The sequence below is a fragment of the Triturus cristatus genome, chromosome 4_1, assembly GCF_964204655.1.
Source record: "Triturus cristatus chromosome 4_1, aTriCri1.1, whole genome shotgun sequence".
Taxonomy (NCBI): Eukaryota; Metazoa; Chordata; class Amphibia; order Caudata; family Salamandridae; genus Triturus; species Triturus cristatus.
In genome coordinates, this window is record NC_140585.1 from 478,280,211 (window position 1) to 478,300,410 (window position 20,200).

The window sequence follows — 20,200 nt, forward strand, 5'->3', positions numbered from 1 at the left end:
TATTATCGTCAGTGTAGACCATGTAACCCTTAGTCCTGCTTGCTGAGAAAGACAAAGTATAGATTTATTGTCTAGTAGTTATTTTTTTTTGCAATTTGGAAGAAAACTATTTGGCAGCAAAGACTGACTGAGAAATAGAACTTTATTTGGATGTAAATTCTCCTCCTCCTTTTAATGGTTAAGATGGATATGCTTCCCCTTGCACTGGCGACTGCTAGGTGTAGGAAACCAAATGATTGCTATCTGGAAGCTGCTTGGAGATGTGATGCTTGCTTTACTTAAACAAAATACACAATGGAGTGCCGTTTCTTATTTCGACGGCTATATCGGGTCCAGACATGACACTGGGTACAACATCCACTTGTTAAGTATAGGAAAGATCAAAGTAGCCTTCACCTTCTTTCTTGTATCCATGGGGACAATACTATTTGCAGTTGCTATAAGAATAATAATTCACCGTCGGCCTTCCCAGGTAATTGCTGCTGTGAGGGGGTTTTACATTTTCCTTTGACTTTTTATTCGATAAATCTCCGGCATAAAGACATCATTTCATTTACTCTTTTGTACTTTTATAAATGTGCTATTCTAATGTTCAAGTGCTATACAGGTTATAGGTTCAGCATTACAATTGCTTCCCCTTCTTAGTGATGTCTTGCATGACTGCACGTTTGACATGACAGTCTGACGTGTCAAGGGATTCCACCAGCAGAGACAAGTAAGACCCAGCAGATGGGATTTCCGCTGTTTTAACAAATGCCATAATGGTCCTTACGTCATTTGGGAGATTTAGAAAGTTACTAACTCTTTCACAACACGCAAGATAGTGATTTACAAATTTGCGTGGTCAGTCATCAAATTTAACATATTCAAATGTTTTATACATAGGCAAATTTATATTGATTTCACTTACTATATCTACCTGGCTTCCCTGAAAGTGGAAGTTTAAATTGTTATTGATAGATAAGAAGGGATAGAAAGTGAAATAGTTGATCATAATGATGCATTGTCTACTATTTGTAGAAACTCTGAGAGGTCTGACCCTGAAGTCGTGAATTTAGCAGTGTCCGAATTGGACATATATGACTCCTGACGTAGCTTGGTCAGATGCATGCGTTTTTCTGTGCCAGTGTGTCTCCAAGACGAGTAGGCATGATGCACAATTGTCATTTCTGAGCATGGCTGCTGAAAAATGAATTCACGGATGTACATATTACAGATTCCAACCCTGGGCCCTAATGTAGATGCAAATTCCACATAGGGCCTAATTACAATGAGAGTCGGAAAGCCTCCAACCGCAGGTCGGCAAGCTTTCCGAGTCTCATCGCGGTTTCATTTTCGACTGCCGCATTACGATGCAGGTGTGTCGAAAGTGAAACAGGACGGTCATTCTGTCTGGTTTCAGACTTGCTCATTGAGCCCATTGACCAGTCGGAGGCCTGTCCATAATCCCTATGGACGGTGTTTCCGCCGTAGGGATTATGATGTCGGTTTCCGACAGGCTTTCCATGTTGGGCTTTCAGACATAGAAAGCTTGTTGGAAAGCAGAATGGGGGGCCCCTAGCAGGGCCCCTTTCATCCTGAGGCCTCCCTGCACCACATGGTAGGGATCCTGAGGTGCCTGCCACCCGGTGCAGGGATGAACAGATTTTCCTATTTGTCAATAGGCAAGTTTCGGGCCACAGCACAAGCTCCCATTGACAAATGGGAGTATTCGGTCACATTGTAATTAACGTGTCGGGACCACCACAACGGTCCGCCCAACATCAGAATTAAGCCCATAGTGTTAGCTATTAAAGTGATAACCACCAAGACTGATAAAACAAACTTGTCTGTCTGAATAAGACACTAGTCAAGACAATTGAAACTAATTTGTTGCAAATAGTTTAGTGCTACATACTTTTCATGTTAGATACACTGAAAACTATCATTTGCTGAAGGCCGAAGCCACAATGGTGGATCTGGAATAAAGTACGAAGAATATTGCTTGTAAAATATCAATATTTTCAATTACAAATGTAGTATTCTCACTGGTAACTCTGACAGAGTGAAACATGATTGGAAAAGGTGATCTTAAGGGATATTGTGCTGCCTTAACCCTAAAACAATACATTTACTTTTGACCTCTTTACCATTTTTAAAAGCATGGTGCATTTCTTGATATGGCTAGAAATGGTGGGTCTACTAACAAAGAATTTAATGTATTCAAAACAAATCAATACACTTGGAGATAGCGATTTCTATAGTTTGTGCACTGTAGGGCTTTATCAGTAAAATGGTATACCTTTTCAAATGTAGTGGTCATTTTAATGAAAAATGTGTTGTCAGTAATTGGCTGTTCGCTACGACACCATGCTTTAGTAATATATTTGAACAGTGCACTTCACAATGTACCACCAGCTACATTCTATGTCCTTGCCACTCTCCTGCTGAATACATTTGCTACACGTGTTCTTTGTGAGGCGCGTGGGTTTTTCACAATTACTGTGACTTCTGTGATGTTAAATTATTTGCAGAACCCCTACTCTGAAATTTGATCCAGCCACCCTGGCACATACAAATTGCAAAATGTCATTCACGCATGAGCCCTTGCAAGCACACATCTTTTCAACTATCCCGTTTCTACACAAGCAGCGTACTGCAATTTAAATAGCATTTGGTCAAATATCTCTTGTGCACTTATCAGCTTTTAATTTAGTATTGAGTGTAAACACACAAATACTGAAAAAGACTAGTCTTCATCAATGAGTATTTGTCATTCACATCCCAACAAAACATTATAACAGATTGTTAAAGGATCCGCTGAAATAAAGTGCAGTTACACATTCAGAGGACTTTTCACAGAAACCTAAAACTACACATTGCTTTATTCAAATAAGCAATAAAGGAAGTGTGTGTATGGACATTACAAATGAGAATTAGAAGAACCACCTAATATGCTGCTATTGGCAGCAACACTTAGAGTTCAAGTCTCAAATGGAAGGCTAGACGAGACCCAGTGACTTGCTTTCCTACAGTAAAATAAACCTTATAATAAATGGAAAGATGCTCGGGCTAAGATATCACAAGGAGAGAAGCCCCAGCATTATCAGGACCGGCAAATCTTGTCAATTGGTCATGGAAAAGAACATACATTTATAAGGCATATTGATAGTGGGCGCCCCCTACCGTTTTTGTGAGACTGCTGAGGTAGTGAATCATTCTTCCTTGCTATGTGTTGCTTATTAAATTTGCCCTTTTACCCCATCTTCTTGAAAAAACATGAGGTTGGCGTACTCCACCCAAAAGCACTCCCACTGAAAACCTCAGTGCCATTGGTTGACAATCAAAAAAGCGCTCTGCAGCATGCCTCCTTCCGAGAATGTTACATACCATTATAGACAGGATATAGGGATCGAAGTCCTCAGCCGGAGCCTTTGGGTTAAATTTCGCGTCAGGATCCCGCAGTGTTTCTGGCTTTAGCAGGTAGCCGCAGTTGCCATTACTTTTGAATTTTCCTCTTAGGAGATCCATTGCGAGGCCATCGGTCTGAAAGTTAAGACATACTGGAAGAAAAAACGATACATGCCGCATTAAAGGTGTAGCACAATACCATGGAAAGGGGTTGCAGGGGGCTAAAGAGCAGGACTGCGAGGAACAGACGAGTGAGGACACGGACAACATCAATAGATGATGATTACAACTGTTCAATGAAATATTCAACTGTTTAAGGAAAGCGTCCGAACCCTCCTTTTCAAGCTCTCTGCACAATAACCCTGAATATTCCAGGAGAATGGTCATTGTTGGCATAAACCTCCTGCTCTCAGTTGCCCACTCAATTCATTTTTAGGTCTCGCCTGAGTCAGCGCATGCGCTGTCTCAGGCGACACATTCTGTATACGGGATTTTCAAAGCGCTACCAGCGCTGGCCTAACGCTGGCGTTCACGCGAGCCTGCACGTGCGCAGCCGGCAATCACGGCTGCACGCGCACCACTTGCGTGCGCCCGTCCTCGCGATCGCGATCACTTTCAACTTTGATCACGATCGCGATTACTTTCGCTTTCACGGCCGCGCGGCCGTTACTTTTATGGCCGCACGGCCAATGCTTGTTTTTTAACTGGAATGCTATGCTTCTTTATTTATAACATCGGCGACGAACCTAGGGCCAGACTACGCCTGCTAAGTGTGCAGGGGTCACCACACTGCGGTTTTAGTTTGGAGGCAACCAAATACCCAACATTCCTTCAAAACTTATAAATGAATATGCAGTAGTGCAAACGTCACAAATAATAGTCACAAACTCGCAAACAGACTCCACCCTAAATTTCTCCATAGCATGTTACTGGGGGCTGCAGATTACTGGACTGCATGCAGCTAGACCACTAAGAGTAACAATGATTGTCTGATCAACTTTGTTACAGAGTCTGTAGTGATTGGACTACCCTGATTATTTTTTTTAAATATCTTTATTTGCCTTTTGTGTTTTTTGCTTTTAAAAAACATGTTTTAAACTTACAGATAAGTGTACATATATAAAATCATATCAGTTGACTACTTCAAACATGATAGTTGACGTAATTTTCTCTGCTGAGATGTCAAATTGAACACAATATCAATTCCATATGATATGAAAATGTCTGCCCATTGTGACCTCCTTACACTACATTGCATTTAAATGTCCAAAAAAGGGTGCATTTTTAATGTCCATTGGGATAGCAAGATACTTATCATGCCTTCTGTGATGTTCTATCTATGTGCCCGAATGGCATTTCGTGTGAATATCTGTACCTGAGCATGCAGTTGGAAAGAAAGGATTAAGCAAAATATGATACAATTTTATAATGATCAAACAAACAAACAGGGCCATCATCTAATCGCCATGCCTGGGTCAATGCATGTAGGATATAGGTAATGCTCATCCAACACATCCGCATCAGGCCCGCTTGTCCGTCACGTTAGACTACCCTGACTATCAGGCATGATAGTTTTACAAACATGTTTTAGAGCAGATTCACAACAGATTTCTCACACACGTGCCTATGTTCTCCATAACCATATTATTGATCAGTACGATGCTTCAACTTCCTCAGATAACGGGTGTCCTTGATGTTTTTTGGATCAGGGCACATTGTGAGTCACCGGTAGCATTGACCCTTTGACTGTCTTTACTGTCCAAGGCCTTGGGTCAAATGGAGGCTTGAATTTGCCCCTTCCTGTCTTGTCAGTACTATATCCCCTACTGTGAGGTCTCTGCACTTTGCCTTCCGCCTCTGACTGACTTGCCGATTTGCTTCTGCTCTGCTTGTTTGAACCCCTGCTCTGTCGAGAGTCAGAACTTCATGAAGGGTGGCACTGCAATGTGTTCAGTGGTGTTCTTTTCAGCAGCAAACATGCTGGTGCACATCTGGTATGCAAGTGTGGTGTGTTGTGATAATCCCTTAGGAATTTGTACAGGGTCCACTAAAGATAATCTCTTTCCAACTCTACAATACATGTCACTGTATCTATACGCTCCTAGATTTTGAATAGCAACTGAATTCTTGACTCTAGAAGGGCGTAGGTGGAAAAAGTGGGTTATTGGTTGAGGGGGTGAAACCCTTCTCAAGCAACAATCACAACTCTTGTCATGGTGAACCACCAAAAGTCACTAAATAAATCCATGCTTAACCCTCTGGTAGCTTGGCACAAAAACATTCAGGCTTAATTTAGGGTAAATGTGTAAAGTATTTATGCAGTGCTCAAACAATAATGCAGTAACAACACAAGACAAATTCTACATCAATCTAGACAAGAATTGGCATAGCCAATAGGTCTCGCCTTTGGGACCTTATAAGTGTTTAGCCATGCAACAGTTGATGTTGTTGCACCAAGGATATTGTGCTGCATAACTAAATACTTATAAGGTCCCAAAAGCGAGACCTATTGGCTATGCCAATGCTTGTAAAATGTATATCACCTGTCCACTTCCTTCCCCTTCCCGTACCCTCCCTCAATATCGCCCTCACTCCCTTTCGTTTTCACCCTTCCAGCCTCTCTTCCCCTGTTCTCTCCATGCCCCCATTTCTCTCTCCCTGTGCCCCCTTTCTCTCTCTCCCTGTACCCCCCTTTCTCTCCACCCCATTTTCCCGCGACCCATAGCTTTGGCTGCAGGTGAGTTGGCACAACTCCTGTCAGAGAAGTGTCTCAATCCTGCTCTAGATTAGGTGGCACGTGCCCCTGCTGGGACCATGGTCAGGCGTTTGTCTGTTACACAGAAAACCACGTCTCTGTTAAACTGTAGTTTGAGAGTATTTTTAGTTATCGTGTTTCTTTACTGTACCAAATGAATCATGGTGGAACCGGGAATCTTATGCCAGAGCATCCGGGGAATCCAAAAAGTGAAACTGAAAAAACACATTTTGGAGAAAAATCACGTGATGTTGCAGAAATCGCTTCATCTATTAGTGGTGTTCATTTACAAACCTCAGCCATCACATAAGGTCTCTGGAATGCCTCAGACCTGGCAGAGTCTCTTGATAACCTTGAGCAACAGTAAAGGGCACGTTCACCGCTGAAGAGAGTGACCACTTCACCATTCATCTCTTTGTGCCTGCAAACAGAGCTGAATACTTCACCTATCACCACTTTGCATCTGCAAACCGAGCTGACCACTTCACCAGCTGAACAACATTTGTACAAGCGTCGCTGACACCCGGTACTACAGATTTTTCACTAGTACATTTGTTGTGATCGGTAGTCCCTGTCACCTGCTATACATTCCATCGTACATTTTTAGATCCTTTTTTGTATTTTTATTCATCCATTCAAACCCCTTTACGTTAAAATAGCCATAGCTTTACTGTACAGTTGCTAGAATAGCTTGTAATATGGTATAGAGTGTACGTTTTAAAATAATCACTCCACTGCAAACAAAAAACATTGATAAATACACTGCCATTTACAATGCCAGTAGCTCCAACTCCAACAAATGCGAGACCGATTGCATTGCAAATGCTGGTTTACATTCTGTCAAATGGAGTTCCCCCTGAGAGCCGTCTAGAGCATGCAATGGTGTGTTTTCATTCCCCCTTTCCTATATAATTTTTATTTTTTGTGGTCATATAGGTGGGAACTTAATTTCTCTATATAGTAAGCAAGAAATAAACCTTTTGCTAAGAAATGCTGTTTGTAGCAATAAAACCACGGTACAAAAGGTCATAATGTCTGGATACTGTGTGTGATAAGTGTTGCCTGAAATTTAAAATGCAAGTCAAAAACAGTTAGCAATCAACAGAAAAGGCAATTTACAAGCAACTCATCTAAAACAGATCCATTCTTGCAGAACATCTACTGGTGGAGTAGTAGTACTGGAGAGTGATGAACACCTACACAACAGCTGTGACTGAAGAGTAGCCTGGAAAAGACACTTGAAAGGAGAGCCACCTCAAAATGGTTCTGAACGTGCAGACAATAGTTCACGTCTCCTGTCTGTTTCTGCTGTTTTCTTCAAGACCCTCTTCACTGCATTCCATGCCCTTGATGACGCTCCCACTTTAAACCAGTTCTTTTTTACAAACCCCTTACTTCCTTTTCCTCTTTAATCATTTCTTACAAGTCCTTTACTCCCTTTTCAACTTTACTCAATGTGCACGTACCTCTTACTCCTCTTCCCTCTTTATTTCCTTTTTTGCAAACTTCATATTCACACTTTACTACATTTACAAACCCCTTAGTCCCTCTCGAGTTTCACTACGGTTTATTTTCACAAATTTCTTATTCCCATTCCTGCTTTACTCCTTTTTTCAAATTACTTGCCTCCTTTCCCACTTTACTTGCTTGCTTTGAATACCCCTTCTACACTCCCCTTTTCAAACTATGTGCACCCTCTCTTTTACTCACTTTTTTCCAAGCACTTCACTCCCTTTCATGCCTTACTCCCATTTAATACCCTCCCACTTTACTCACTTTTTATTTTACAAATCCCTACTCCCACTCCTGCTTTACTTGATTTTTCATACTCCTCAGCCCCTCATGATTACTCTGATTTTTCGAACTCCGTCTTCCCACTTTACTACTTTTCTAAACACCTTACTTCCACTGCCATTTTACTCCATTGTTTCAAACCCTTTATTCCCTTCTGTTTTACTCTCCTTTTATTTTTTACACAGCCCTTATACCCACCATTTTTTGCAAAACCCTACTTGCTCTCCCAATTTACTACCTTTTTTAAACAAAATCCTTAAAGTTTCCCCTTCTCCATCCATGCTTCCTCCTGTATGCACCTTCTTACCTCTCTGTCATGCTGCCCATTATAATGAACATGTACTGTTTCCACATAAATATATTCTTTTGGAAAAAGTTATCTGGTGATTTGACCAGTTCTCTAAAATTGAGTTTTGTCGGCTTGTGTTAGTCTAGCTCACGTTCTTCATTTTAGCAATGAGTGAAATTGACGGATTACCAGGATCAAGGGCCAGATATATAACGGTTTTAACCTGCACAAGCGGGTCTTAGACCAATTTGCGCACGCTAAAAACCATGGGCCCATGTACAAACAGTATTTTGTGACTCGCAAATAAATTGCAACTTGCAAAATACTGTTTTGCGACTCGGTATTCCCTTCCAAATAGTGACTCCCTTGCCTTGTACTAATGTTTTGCAACCGCAATTGCGGTCGCAAAACACTTACAAATTACCAACTACTTCAAGTAGGTGGTAATGCATTTGCAAATGAGAAGGGGTCCCCAAGGGACCCCTTCCCCTTTGCAAATGCATGCAAAAATATTTTTTAAGGGCAGGCAATGGTCCCAGGACCACTGCCTGCCCTTAAAAAATGAAACGAAAACGTTTAATTTTCTTTTTTTTTAAATGCATCCAGTTTTCCTTTAAGGAAAACAGACTGCATTTAAAAACAAAAAACCTGCTTTATTTAAAAGCAGTCCCAGACACGGTGATCTGCTGAGCACAGCAGGCCACCATCCCTGGGAGGGCCAGCCATTCCAAATGGTGTCGCAAAATGTGAGTGGCTCATTAATATTCATAAGCCTCGCATTTTGCGACCCCATTGGGAATCGCAAACAGTGTCCAAGACACTGTTGTACATGCCAAATAGCGAGTGGCAAATTGCGAATGGTAACAACAACGCTATTTGCGAGTCACTATTTGGCAGGTCGTACATCTGGCCCAAAGTGTAGCTGCTAGAACTGGAAGGATGGGTTGCCATTATGCGTGTGGCGGTAAATGAGATAGTCATATTTTTTGAACGGTGGAGATGTAAATGAGTACAGTGTGTACCTGCGATGGAAGAGGTTGTAATTTGGGCACAGTGTATTTTTCAAGAAGGTCATTGAAGCGTGATGTGCGATTTGGAAGGAGGAAGTGCAGGAGAGAGGAGGTCTAATATGAAGAAGAAGATATATATATTACCTAGTGGCGGTCGCCAGTAGGTAGTTATAGTTAGGACCTTGTTTCTATTCAAAAAGCGTTTTTTCTTTTCCCAATAACTTTGGCGCTGGTTGACGAACCTTCGCGAAATTTTCAAAACGTTGGTCCCGCTCTGGGAGCGTTTTCGTTTCATTTTTTAAGGGCAGGCAGTGGTCCTGGGACCATTGCCTGCCCTTAAAAAATATTTTTGCATGCGTCAGCTCCTCTCCTGAAAGTTTCTTGGTGATTTGCCAAGCGGGGGCCGAGAAAAAAGGGGGGTTCCAAAACACGTTTTCTACATGTTATTTCCCATAGGAAACTTTATAAACGACTACAGCCCGAACTGCTGAAAGAAATTACACCAAATTTGGCAAAAAGGTAGCCTTTGGTTCAGAAAGAGATCTTTTTTTTTAATGGTGTAAATCCGTTCAGTAGTTCCTCAGAAATTAAAAAAATAGAGGTCAAATAATCAATTTTCCATAGGAAATCTTAGACACAGTTACAGCTGAAACTGCTGAACGGAATTACACCAAATGAGGCAAAAGGTAGTGCTTGGTTCATAAAGCGACCTTTTTTTTAAATGGTGCAAATCCGTTCAGTAGTTTTTGAGATATTAAAGGAAAAAAATCTTTATATATCTGGGCGGGACCTAACTACACCAGCACGAGCTTGGCTCTAATTGGCTACCAACACTTTAATCCAGGAAGTGTTGGCAGCCATCTTGGTGCAATGCTTTTTAGGTCTCACCTAGCGATGCAGCGCATGCGCTGCCCACTACACAATCACACAACTGCACTGCCCTAACCCCTAAAACACTACCCCAGCATGGGACCCTACACTGCACAAACACCACTGCATTGCCCTAAACTGTGAAACACTACCCCAGCATGACTCCCTACACTGCCCGAACACCACTGCACTGCCCTCAACCCTGAAAGACTACCCCCAGCATGACCCCCTACACTGCCCGAACATCACTGCCCTGACCTAAACCCTGAAACACCACCCCCTACAATGCCCGAATACCACTGCACTGCCCTAAAACCTTTAACACTACCCCTAGCATGACACACTACACTGCCCGAACACCACTGCACTGCCCTAAACCCTGAAACACCACCCCCAGCATGAACCCCTACACTGCCCGAACAACACTGCACTGCTCTAAACCCTTAAACACTACCCCCAGTATGTCCCCCTACACTGCCCAAACACCACTGCACTGCCTTAAACCCTGAAACACTACCCCCAGCAAGAGCCCCTACACTGCCCGAAAACTACTGCACTGCCCTAACCCCTGAAACATCACCTCCAGCTAGACCCCCTACACTGCCCGAACACCACTGCCCTAAACCCTGAAACACCAACCCCAGCAAGACCCCCTACACTGCCCTGCCCTAAACCCTGAAACACCAGCCCCAGCACAACCCCCTCCACTGCCCGAACACCACTGTACTGCCCTAAACCCTGAAACATCAGCCAGCGGGACCACCTACACTGCCCGAACACCACTACACTGCCCCAAACCCTGAAACATCAGCCCCAGCATGACCCCCTACACTGCCCGAACAAACAGCACTGCCCGAACAAACAGCACTGCCCTAAACCCTGAGACACCAGCCCTAGCACGACCTCCTACACAGTCCGAACACCACTGCCCTAAACCCTGGAACACCACCCCAGCAAGACCCCCTACACTGCCCGAACACCACTGCCCTAAACCCTTAAACACCACACCCAGCATGTCCCCCTACTCTACACGAACACCACTGACCTGCCCTAAACCCTGAAAAACCACACCCTGCATGACCCCCTACACTGCCCAAACACCACTGCACTGAACTAAACCCTGAAACACCACCCCCAGCATGACCCCCTACACTGCCCAAACACCACTGCTCTGCCCAAAATGCTGAAACACCACCCCCAGCACAACCCCCTACTCTGTCTGAACACCACTGCTCTGCCCTAAACCCTGAAACACCACCCCAGCACGACCCCCTACACTGCCCGACACCACTGCACTGCCCTAAACCGTGAAACACCACTACCAGCATGACCCCCTACACTGCCCGAACACCACTGCACTGCCCTAAACCATGAAACACCACCCCAGCACAACCCCCTACACTGCCTGAACACCACTGCACTGAACTAAACCCTGAAACACCACCCCCAACAAGACCCCCAACAAGACCCCCTACACTGTCCGAACACAACTGCCCTAAACACTGAAACAACACCCCCAGCAAGATCTCCTACACTGCCCGAATACCACTGCCCTAAACCCTGAAACACCACCCCTGCAAGAACCCCTACACTGCCTGAACACCACTGCACCCATGCCCTAAACCCTGAAACACCACCCCCGGCAAGACCCCCTATACTGCCCGATCACCACTGCCCTAAACCCTGAAACATCACCCCATGCAAGACCCTCTACACTGCCTGAACACCACTGCACTGCCCTAAACCCTGTAGCACCACCCCCTGCATGACCCCCTACACTGCCCGAACACCACTGCACTGCCCTAAACCCTGAAACACCACCCCCAGCATGACCCCGTACACTGCCCGAACACCACTTCACTGCCCTAAACCCTAAAACACCACCCCCAGCATGACCCCCTACACTGCCCGAATACCACTGCACAGCCATAAACCCTAAAACACTACCCCCAGCACGACCCCCTACACTGCCCGAACACCCCTGCACTGCTCTAAACCCTAAAACACCACCTCCAGCACGACCCCCTCCACTGCCCGACCACCACTGCATTACCCTGAACCCTAAAATACCACCCCCAGCATGACCCCCTACTATGTCCGAACACCACTGCTCTGCCTGAGGAAATTCGATTTTCGATCTCGCTTGTATTTAGCCACCATTTTGTGTTCCACCGCCATTTTGTGTTGCCCTCACTCAGGCAGCACAATGAACAAAGTTTTTCTGCTGATCTTACTGTGACGTGTCAAATAACCTTCTGCCTCTGTTTACGAGAGTGATGTCAGGGACCGGCTGAATCCACTAATCCTCGTCTGGTTTGACTAAACCCTGTCTCAACTGTCTGTCGGCTCACACCATTCTTTCCTGACTTTATCTTATCTTCTGGCCTTCGCTATTCTCTACTTGTATTCTCTCATTTCACAACTGTCCTCCAAAGCATACAAATAAGTCCTGCCACCTGCAAGTTGAGTTGTAGACACTACCACTGATTAACTTGTGGGGAGGGGTGACAAAAACAGTTGGAAGAGAGGTTTATTTGGGTTACTTGATATCTTGTTTTCAAACTTTTCTCATTGGTTATATCTTGTTTTCAAACTCTTCTCATTGGATAATCATGTATGCATTGGGAGTGTTCTTGGTGAATCTATGCGCTATAAAAGATTGTGCGCCACGGAGTAAAGTGGCAGTCTCCTAAGAACATACTGAGTGTACTTCTGGGACAACTGTACTTAGCTGCAGCTAATAAACCTGATCTTCTACGCTCAACAGAGTGTCCTGTGTCTCTGTTCAACAAAGCAGGTGAACTCAGGAGATTAAGGCGTACCCTGCGCCGCCAGGCCCATAAGGCCCTGGTTCTTCAATTGGTGCCCTCTGTGAGGCGGCTTCAGATGTAGCGATCTTGCCCGAGGATCGTGAGGAACCCCGCAAGAAAATTCTGGAGGAATTGCGAACCACGTCAAGCGACCCCTGTATGTCGAAGTGGTCCGAAGGTCTTTTTCAGCGCGGTTTCTCCTTCCTGGCGGCTGCTGACGCCTGCTGCCCTGTCTGCGCCTTGCTTTTCCCCTTTTGGTGATGTATGGTATTGCGAGACGTTAGACGGGCCTCTGTTGGCGTAAGAAGACACTTAGTTAAGTATTGGTGGGTAGCTCCCACTATTTTTGTTTTGATTTGGGTCTTTGATTCGGCTATTGCAAAAGCTGAAGCCGAGGGGTGAGTACGTTTGTGCTATATTATTTGATTTAACCCCTTGATGTTTGTGAACAGTCCAGTGAAATACCGATGCCTGGTCTGAGTAAGTTTAGAAAGTTTTGTTGTTTTGGTTGTGATAGGGATTCCCGGCTGGAGGACTCTTGTCCTATTCCTCCGGTTGGAACTCCCACTTATGAGCTTTATTCTAAACATGGTGTTGGCCCCATTGCCTTTAATGAGGCATGGATCTGATACACAAAGAACGATGGTGTTCTACAGTGGCCACAGAATGGTAGCTTTGAGCCTAACATATTAGATAATTTGGAAGCAATTTTGTTTAAAAGAAAAGCCCGGCCGGCAATGTTTGACTCTTTCCGCCTCTGGCGTAAGGAAGCCAAACAGAGAGAAATTAAACAGGCAAAACATGATAAGAAAACACAAAGTATGACGATTATACAGGCTGCCCAGCAGTCTAAAGATAATAAGATTAATCATGAAATGGAAATTTCAGAGAGACAGCATCGTATGGCGATAGATAAATGCTATCCGGTGTTGCCTAATTCCCCTTCTGATAAAAGTAAGGATCCAGAGGAAGACCCTTTAATGTCTCACTTATTGAGATTGCCTCCTCCCTATGTACAAGGTGCTAATGCACCCCCATTGTTACAACCAGTCCAGCCATTAGTTGCGCCTCCGCCTGCTCCGGCTCTTCCGCATTTGCCCCTTCCGGCAGTGCCACCCCCACCTCTTCGGCCACCGACTTCTTTGCCTCAGTTTCCTGAACATCAATCTCCTTTGCCTTCGGCTCCCCTTATAACTGTTAATTCTTCTGTTAGTTCACCTAATACCTTGTCCCCTGTTCTTATGTCTAATTCTCCTACTGTGCGCAAACGAATCACAGATACTGTCTCTGGGTTTCAGTCTCCTTTCTTTGAGACTTTGAATATGTCTCCGTTTTTTTCTCGAAGACAGTCTCGTAGTCAACTCCCAGGTTCCGACGAACGGGTGGTCTTGGACTCTCTCGCTCGCAAATGGATCGAGAAGGGTCCCCAGTATAGTGTGCCACCTTTCATCAGTGGAAGGCGCCCACGCAGAGATATGTATTTAATGTTATGTGTGACACTCTCGCTAAAGAATGGGAGGATATGGATTTGGGTTTACTTCCTCAGGGTTTGTTAGATGTTCAGGCTAATTTCGATAAGGGACTCATTGTGGGTTCTAAGGTTGAGGATGCCGTAAGGACACTTGTCACTTTTAGGTCCTTATTTTCCTCACAGACTTTTTTTGATTCCGATCCTGCTGTTAGGCTGACATCCAAACATTATCCCATGAGAGAGGTTCCTCCAGTGTGGAGAGAAGCGGTTGCACAAGCAGGTGCTAATCCAGCTGTTCCCACGCACTTCCAGCGTATATGGGTACATGTCCCCTGGAAGAGATCTGAAGTTTTGGCTCTTAAACAGTCTCTACCGGATCCCCGTAAAAACCCTGCTGGCTATTATAAGGAGTTGTCCCAGACTGTTGATGCCTGTATTAGGAATTTAGCCGATATTGATATGTTGATGGGAAATGTAGTCCCACAAGCATTATGGGCTCGGATTCGTAGAGAGGATCACGCCCAAGCATTGGGTGGCGATTGGGCTGCTATAATTGCCGTGGATGCAGCCCAAGTGGGTGGTGCTAAGCCTGATGTTTTGATTTTCAGAACTCCCTGAAGGATTATTACTTTATTGAAAATGATGATGCCCGCCTTGCGAGTTAATTGGGATAAATTAGCTGCGTGTAAGCAGAAGAAAGATGAGAGCGTCTCTGATTTCTTCACTCGTTTTGAGGAGACGTTTATTGATCACAGTGGTCAGTATATGACTACGGAGGGTGGACAGCGAATATTTGTAGATAAATTCGTATTTAATTTGCTTCCCGAACTGTCACATAAGTTGAAAGACTCCGAGAGTTCATGGGCTGTTTCTTCTTCTGCCCAGATATTGGCTACTGCTCAATATTATGAGAACAGGGATAAAGAGGAGAAAGATAAGCAAGAGAAGAAGACGAAAGAATTAAAAACGAAGGTTCTTCTGCAACAAGCTTATCCTCCTCGTTATACTCAGCGCCAGTTTCAACAGCCTCCACAGTTTTAGAGGGTGCATCAAAAGCCTGAGCCCTTTATTCCGCGACCTTTATTAGGTCCTAACCAATGTGCCTATTGTAGAGAGGAAGGTCATTTTAAGAATAGCTGCCCGGTTTTATTGCAACGTAAGGGAGAACTATCTGCTCCACGAGGCCGTGGTGGTTTCCAGATAATATACAGGGGTAGAGGTCGAGGTGTGATGATTCAAGAACAGCGTTCCTTACCCCCTCCAAATTCTATGAACTACTTCGATCGGCAGAATACTCAGTCTACACAGTATTTCAATGATGATTATCATGTTGAAGGTGAAAATGAAAGCCTTCACGCTAACTAGGACAGCCATAGACAAAGTGAGGGAGTTGTATCGATTCCAGTAAATCAGGATGGTCCTTATGGCAATGTCACCACAATGGGTGTTTCAGAGCCATTTCTTTTAGATACTGGTGCGATGAGAAGTTCTATCATTCATTCTAAACTCCCTGGGGCACCTTTGTCTGGCTTAACAAATGTATCGGTAGGATTTTCTGGCGCCCCAGTTTGTAACCCGGTCTCCTGTCCATTGCCTATTTCAATTGGCCCTTATGATATGGAAGCTCCTCTTCTTTTAACGACTGGTTGCGGCGAGAATCTGTTGGGTTTGGATCTATTGAAAAGAATGCATTCAACAATATATTGTTCTCCTTCTGGTGTGCATCTTATTTTAGGGCAGAAATTGACTTCTTTAATGTATTTGTCTAAAGATCAATTCCCACCTGAATTGCTCTCTCTTCCTGCAACACTCTGGGCTACGGGTCCAAATGATGTTGGTTGTCTTGAGATCCCGCCCTATGTTGTTACTCTCAAGCCCAATGCTAAATTGCCATGCATTCCTCAATACAGAATTTCCAATGAAGTTGAAAGAGCGCTCTTGGATATCATTTATGATTTGGTTCAGAAGGGTGTGATTGAGGAAACGAGAGGAAATGTATGCAATAGTCCTATTCTTCCTGTTCTTAAACGCACTGATCCTTCTAAGCCTCCTGTTTATCGTTTTGTGATTGATCTTCGGGAGGTCAATAAAATTGTTGTACCACAGTTTCCTGTTGTTCCAGATATCACTGCCCTGTTGACTATGATACCTGCCTCAGCGGCTTGGTTTTCTGTTATTGATCTGAAAAATGCTTTCTTCAGCATTCCCATTGCCAAAGAGAGTAGGGATATTTTTGGTTTCTCTCTAGGAGGCCGAAGTTTCCGGTTCAAGCGCGCACCCCAAGGCTATTGTGAAAGCCCCTCCATTTATAGTCAAGCTCTGAAATGTCAGCTCGATGTTTTTCCTTTGCCCCCAGGTGCTACTCTTATTCAATATATGGATGATTTGTTGATTGCTGCTGATTTAGAGAATGTCTGCAAGAATGTGACTGTTGCACTGTTACGTCACTTGTCTGATCTTAATCATAAGGTTTTGCCTTCTAAACTACAATATGTCCGTCGAGAGGTTACCTATTTGGGTAATCTCTTATCAAAGGGGGGAAGGCGATTAACCCCAGAACGAATTCAAGCAATTGCGCAAATGTCTGTGCCATCTACACAAAGAGAGGTGCGCGCCTTTCTGGGCATCACTTCTTATTGTAGACAGTTGATACCAAATTTTTCTTTGTTGTCCAAACCTTTGTTAGCACTCACTTTGAAAGACACACCCCAACCCCTTCCTTGGACTGACGAATGTCAGAAGTGTTTTTCTGATTTACGTATTGCTCTGTGTTCTGCTCCTGTGTTGGGTACTCCAGATTACAGTAAACCCTTCACACTCTATGTCCATGAAAGAGAGGGTTGTGCGTTGTCAGTCTTAACACAACGATTTGGAGACAAACAGCGGCCATGTGCCTATTTTTTAGCTACGTTAGACCCAGTAGCCAAGGCATTGCCTAGTTGTCTCAAAGCTACAGCAGCAGCAGCGATTTCTATTCGTCAGTCTGCTGGAGTGGTGCTAGATAATACTGTCATTGTTATGGTACCACATGCAGTGGATACCTTGCTAAATAGGACGAAAACACATCTTACAAGTGCTCGATTGTCTGGATATGAGCTGACGCTCTTGGCTAGTCATGTGCACATTAAACGATGTAATATTTTAAATCCAGCCACACTGTTACCTCTTCCAGAAGAGAAAGGTATTCAGGAACAACATGATTGTTTTCTCCTTACTGAGGAGGAGACAAAAGGCAGGATTGATTTGAAAGATACGCCGCTAGTCGATCCAGATGGGATCCTATGGGTGGATGGGTCTTGTTTCAAACTCCCAAATGGTGAGACAACTTCAGCTTATGCTATTACCACCTTGTATACAATCGGGGAGACAGCACGCATCAGACATAATTCAGCTCAGGCAGCTGAACTGTTAGCTTTGACTAGAGCGTGTGTGTTATCTAAAGGAAAGAGAGTGAATGTGTATACCGACAGCCAGTATGCGTTCAGTGTGGCGCATAGCTTCGGTCGTTTGTGGAAGGAAAGAGGATTCCTTACCTCCCACGGTACTAAAATACAGCATGGTCAATTGGTAACTGATCTTCTTGAGTCACTTGTTTTGCCTACCCAGATAGCAATTGTGAAATGTAGTGCGCATAAGAAGATTACTGATGATGTTGGTCGCGGAAATGCTTTTGCCGATGAGGTAGCAAAAAGGACAGCCAGAGATTCTACAAGTCGCATGTATGTTGCGGGCCCTGCGAGTCGGGTCAGGGAAAGAGGGATGTGTGAGGACACAATAGAAAGTGTGAGATCGATTCAGGGAGATGCTACAGAGAAAGAGTTGAGAAAGTGGAAAGGGAGTACAGGAATGTTAGACGCAACAGGATGTTGGATAGAATTGTCAGAACACCAGCGTTGGCTGTTACCAGATGCCTACGTACTGCCTGTAGTTACTATGGCGCATGGTCCAGCCCACATCAGTGCAAAAGGAATATGTAAACTTCTGGCTCCAGTGTGGCTGAACGAAGGGATTCCAAAATGTGCAGATAATGTGGTAAAGCATTGTCTCATTTGCTTGATGTACAATCCGGGAAAGGGAACCCCAACTCCGGCAGGTCATTTTGCTCCCCCAACATATCCTTTTGAGGTGTTGCAAATCGACTACATTCACATGGATCGATGTAACAATCTTAAATATGTTCTGGTAGTGGTATATGCCTTTTCCAGATGGATAGAGGCTTACCCCCTGAAAGACAACACTGCTTTGTCCACTGCCAAGGTTCTTCTAAAAGAGTTCTTCCCTAGGTTTGGTTTGCCGCGCTTTGTCTGGAGTGACAATGGAAGTGAATTTATAGGCCAAATTATGCAAAAGGTGTGTCCCGGTCTTGGTATAAGGCAGAGGTTTCATGCGGCAAATCATCCTCAGTCCGCGGGTTTTGTAGCGTGCTATAACGGCACTCTCAAACTTAAGCTTGCAAAAGTACAAGCCAGCACAGGTCTTAATTAGCCCGATGCTTTACCTTTGGCTCTCCTGTCCACTAGAACAGCTGTACATTCTCGTTTGGGACTCAGCCCATACGAGATTGTTTTCGGGCGCCTAGCTAATGTATGGGGAGTCCCTCGCCCTAGAAAGTATTCTGATATACAGTATCCAATGCTGATTGACTATTTACATCACCTCACCACTAAATTACGTGTTCTTCACCAACAGGTTCAAAACGCTTTACCAGAAGCCTCCACAGACCCAGGTCATTCTATCCAACCTGGAGACTGGGTCTGCGTGAAAAAATTTCAGAGGACAAAGAATTTGGAACCTCGCTGGAGGCCACCTCGACAAGTCCTCCTGACAACTCGCACAGCAGTAAAAGTTGAAGGGAAAAAGAACTGGATCCACGGCGTGCACTGCAAGAAAGTGCCCTGGTCCTTGCCTTTTGATCAGTAGGTTTGTAAGGGTATAGGTGATTCTGAAGGAGAAAAAGTCCCCCGATTCATACCTTTCAGTAGTGCACACCTGGATGGAACTCGATCGGACAAAGAAGATGACGATATTCTACAAGAAGCCGTACCTTCCCATCTCCAATTAAACACTACAGAGCCACAGACCCTATTTCAAGACCAAACTGTACCAAGAAGGACTAGATACAATTTAAGACATAGATTGGTCAAGGACACCTGAGATTTTCATCTCTTCTGCTACATTTATCATCTGTCCAGGATGCAGAGTCACGGTAGGAGTCTTGGTTTGTGACCTGTATAGTGGCTAGGCCCCCAGGACTTGCAGTGTCATAGGATGGCTAATAATCGCAGCCAAGTGAGTAAGGAAGATTGCCGTGAGCAACAATTTTAGAGGATGGATGTTAAATTAGGAAAGAAGGATAATAAGGAAGAGATGAGAAAGAAATATTGTAAAATATTGTACAGTCGATGTGGCGTAACATTGTGTGTTTCTATATTTTTGTGTATCTTATTGGCTTGTGTAGGTTGGGTTATTCATGCTATGCGGCAAAAAGTTGTCCCTAATTCTAGCTCCTTGCCTCTTCATTCTACTACCTCCCCACATCAATTATATACACTGAACTGAACTAATCAGGAGAACAGAATATTTTAATAATTCATTTATCCAATTGTTGCACCAACACCAATTGATAGTCAACACAACCGACTGTTGGGTGTGTGGACTTATGCCTCATACCACAGATAAAGGGATGCCATATTTAGTCCTTCCATTTTCTTATGAAGGTTCCGCTTGGGCTTATTTTGTAATATTTTCAAATGCATATTAGAGCCGATTTAGACGTCCAGTTGGTTCCTATGGTAGTGAGCCAGATTTTAG

The 20,200-nt window shown here is 44.2% G+C and overlaps 1 protein-coding gene across 3 annotated transcripts in view; it reads right to left on the reverse strand.

Annotated features, from left to right (window-relative positions):
* PLCZ1 (phospholipase C zeta 1) overlaps nt 1-20,200 on the reverse strand; it is a 1,132,435-nt gene that overhangs the window by 108,288 nt on the left and 1,003,947 nt on the right. For all 3 annotated transcript variants that reach the window (XM_085652690.1, XM_085652689.1, XM_085652688.1), the window contains one exon: nt 3,370-3,542. In XM_085652690.1, the coding sequence (XP_085508816.1) occupies nt 3,370-3,542 (173 nt within the window). The remainder of the gene's footprint in view (nt 1-3,369; nt 3,543-20,200) is intronic.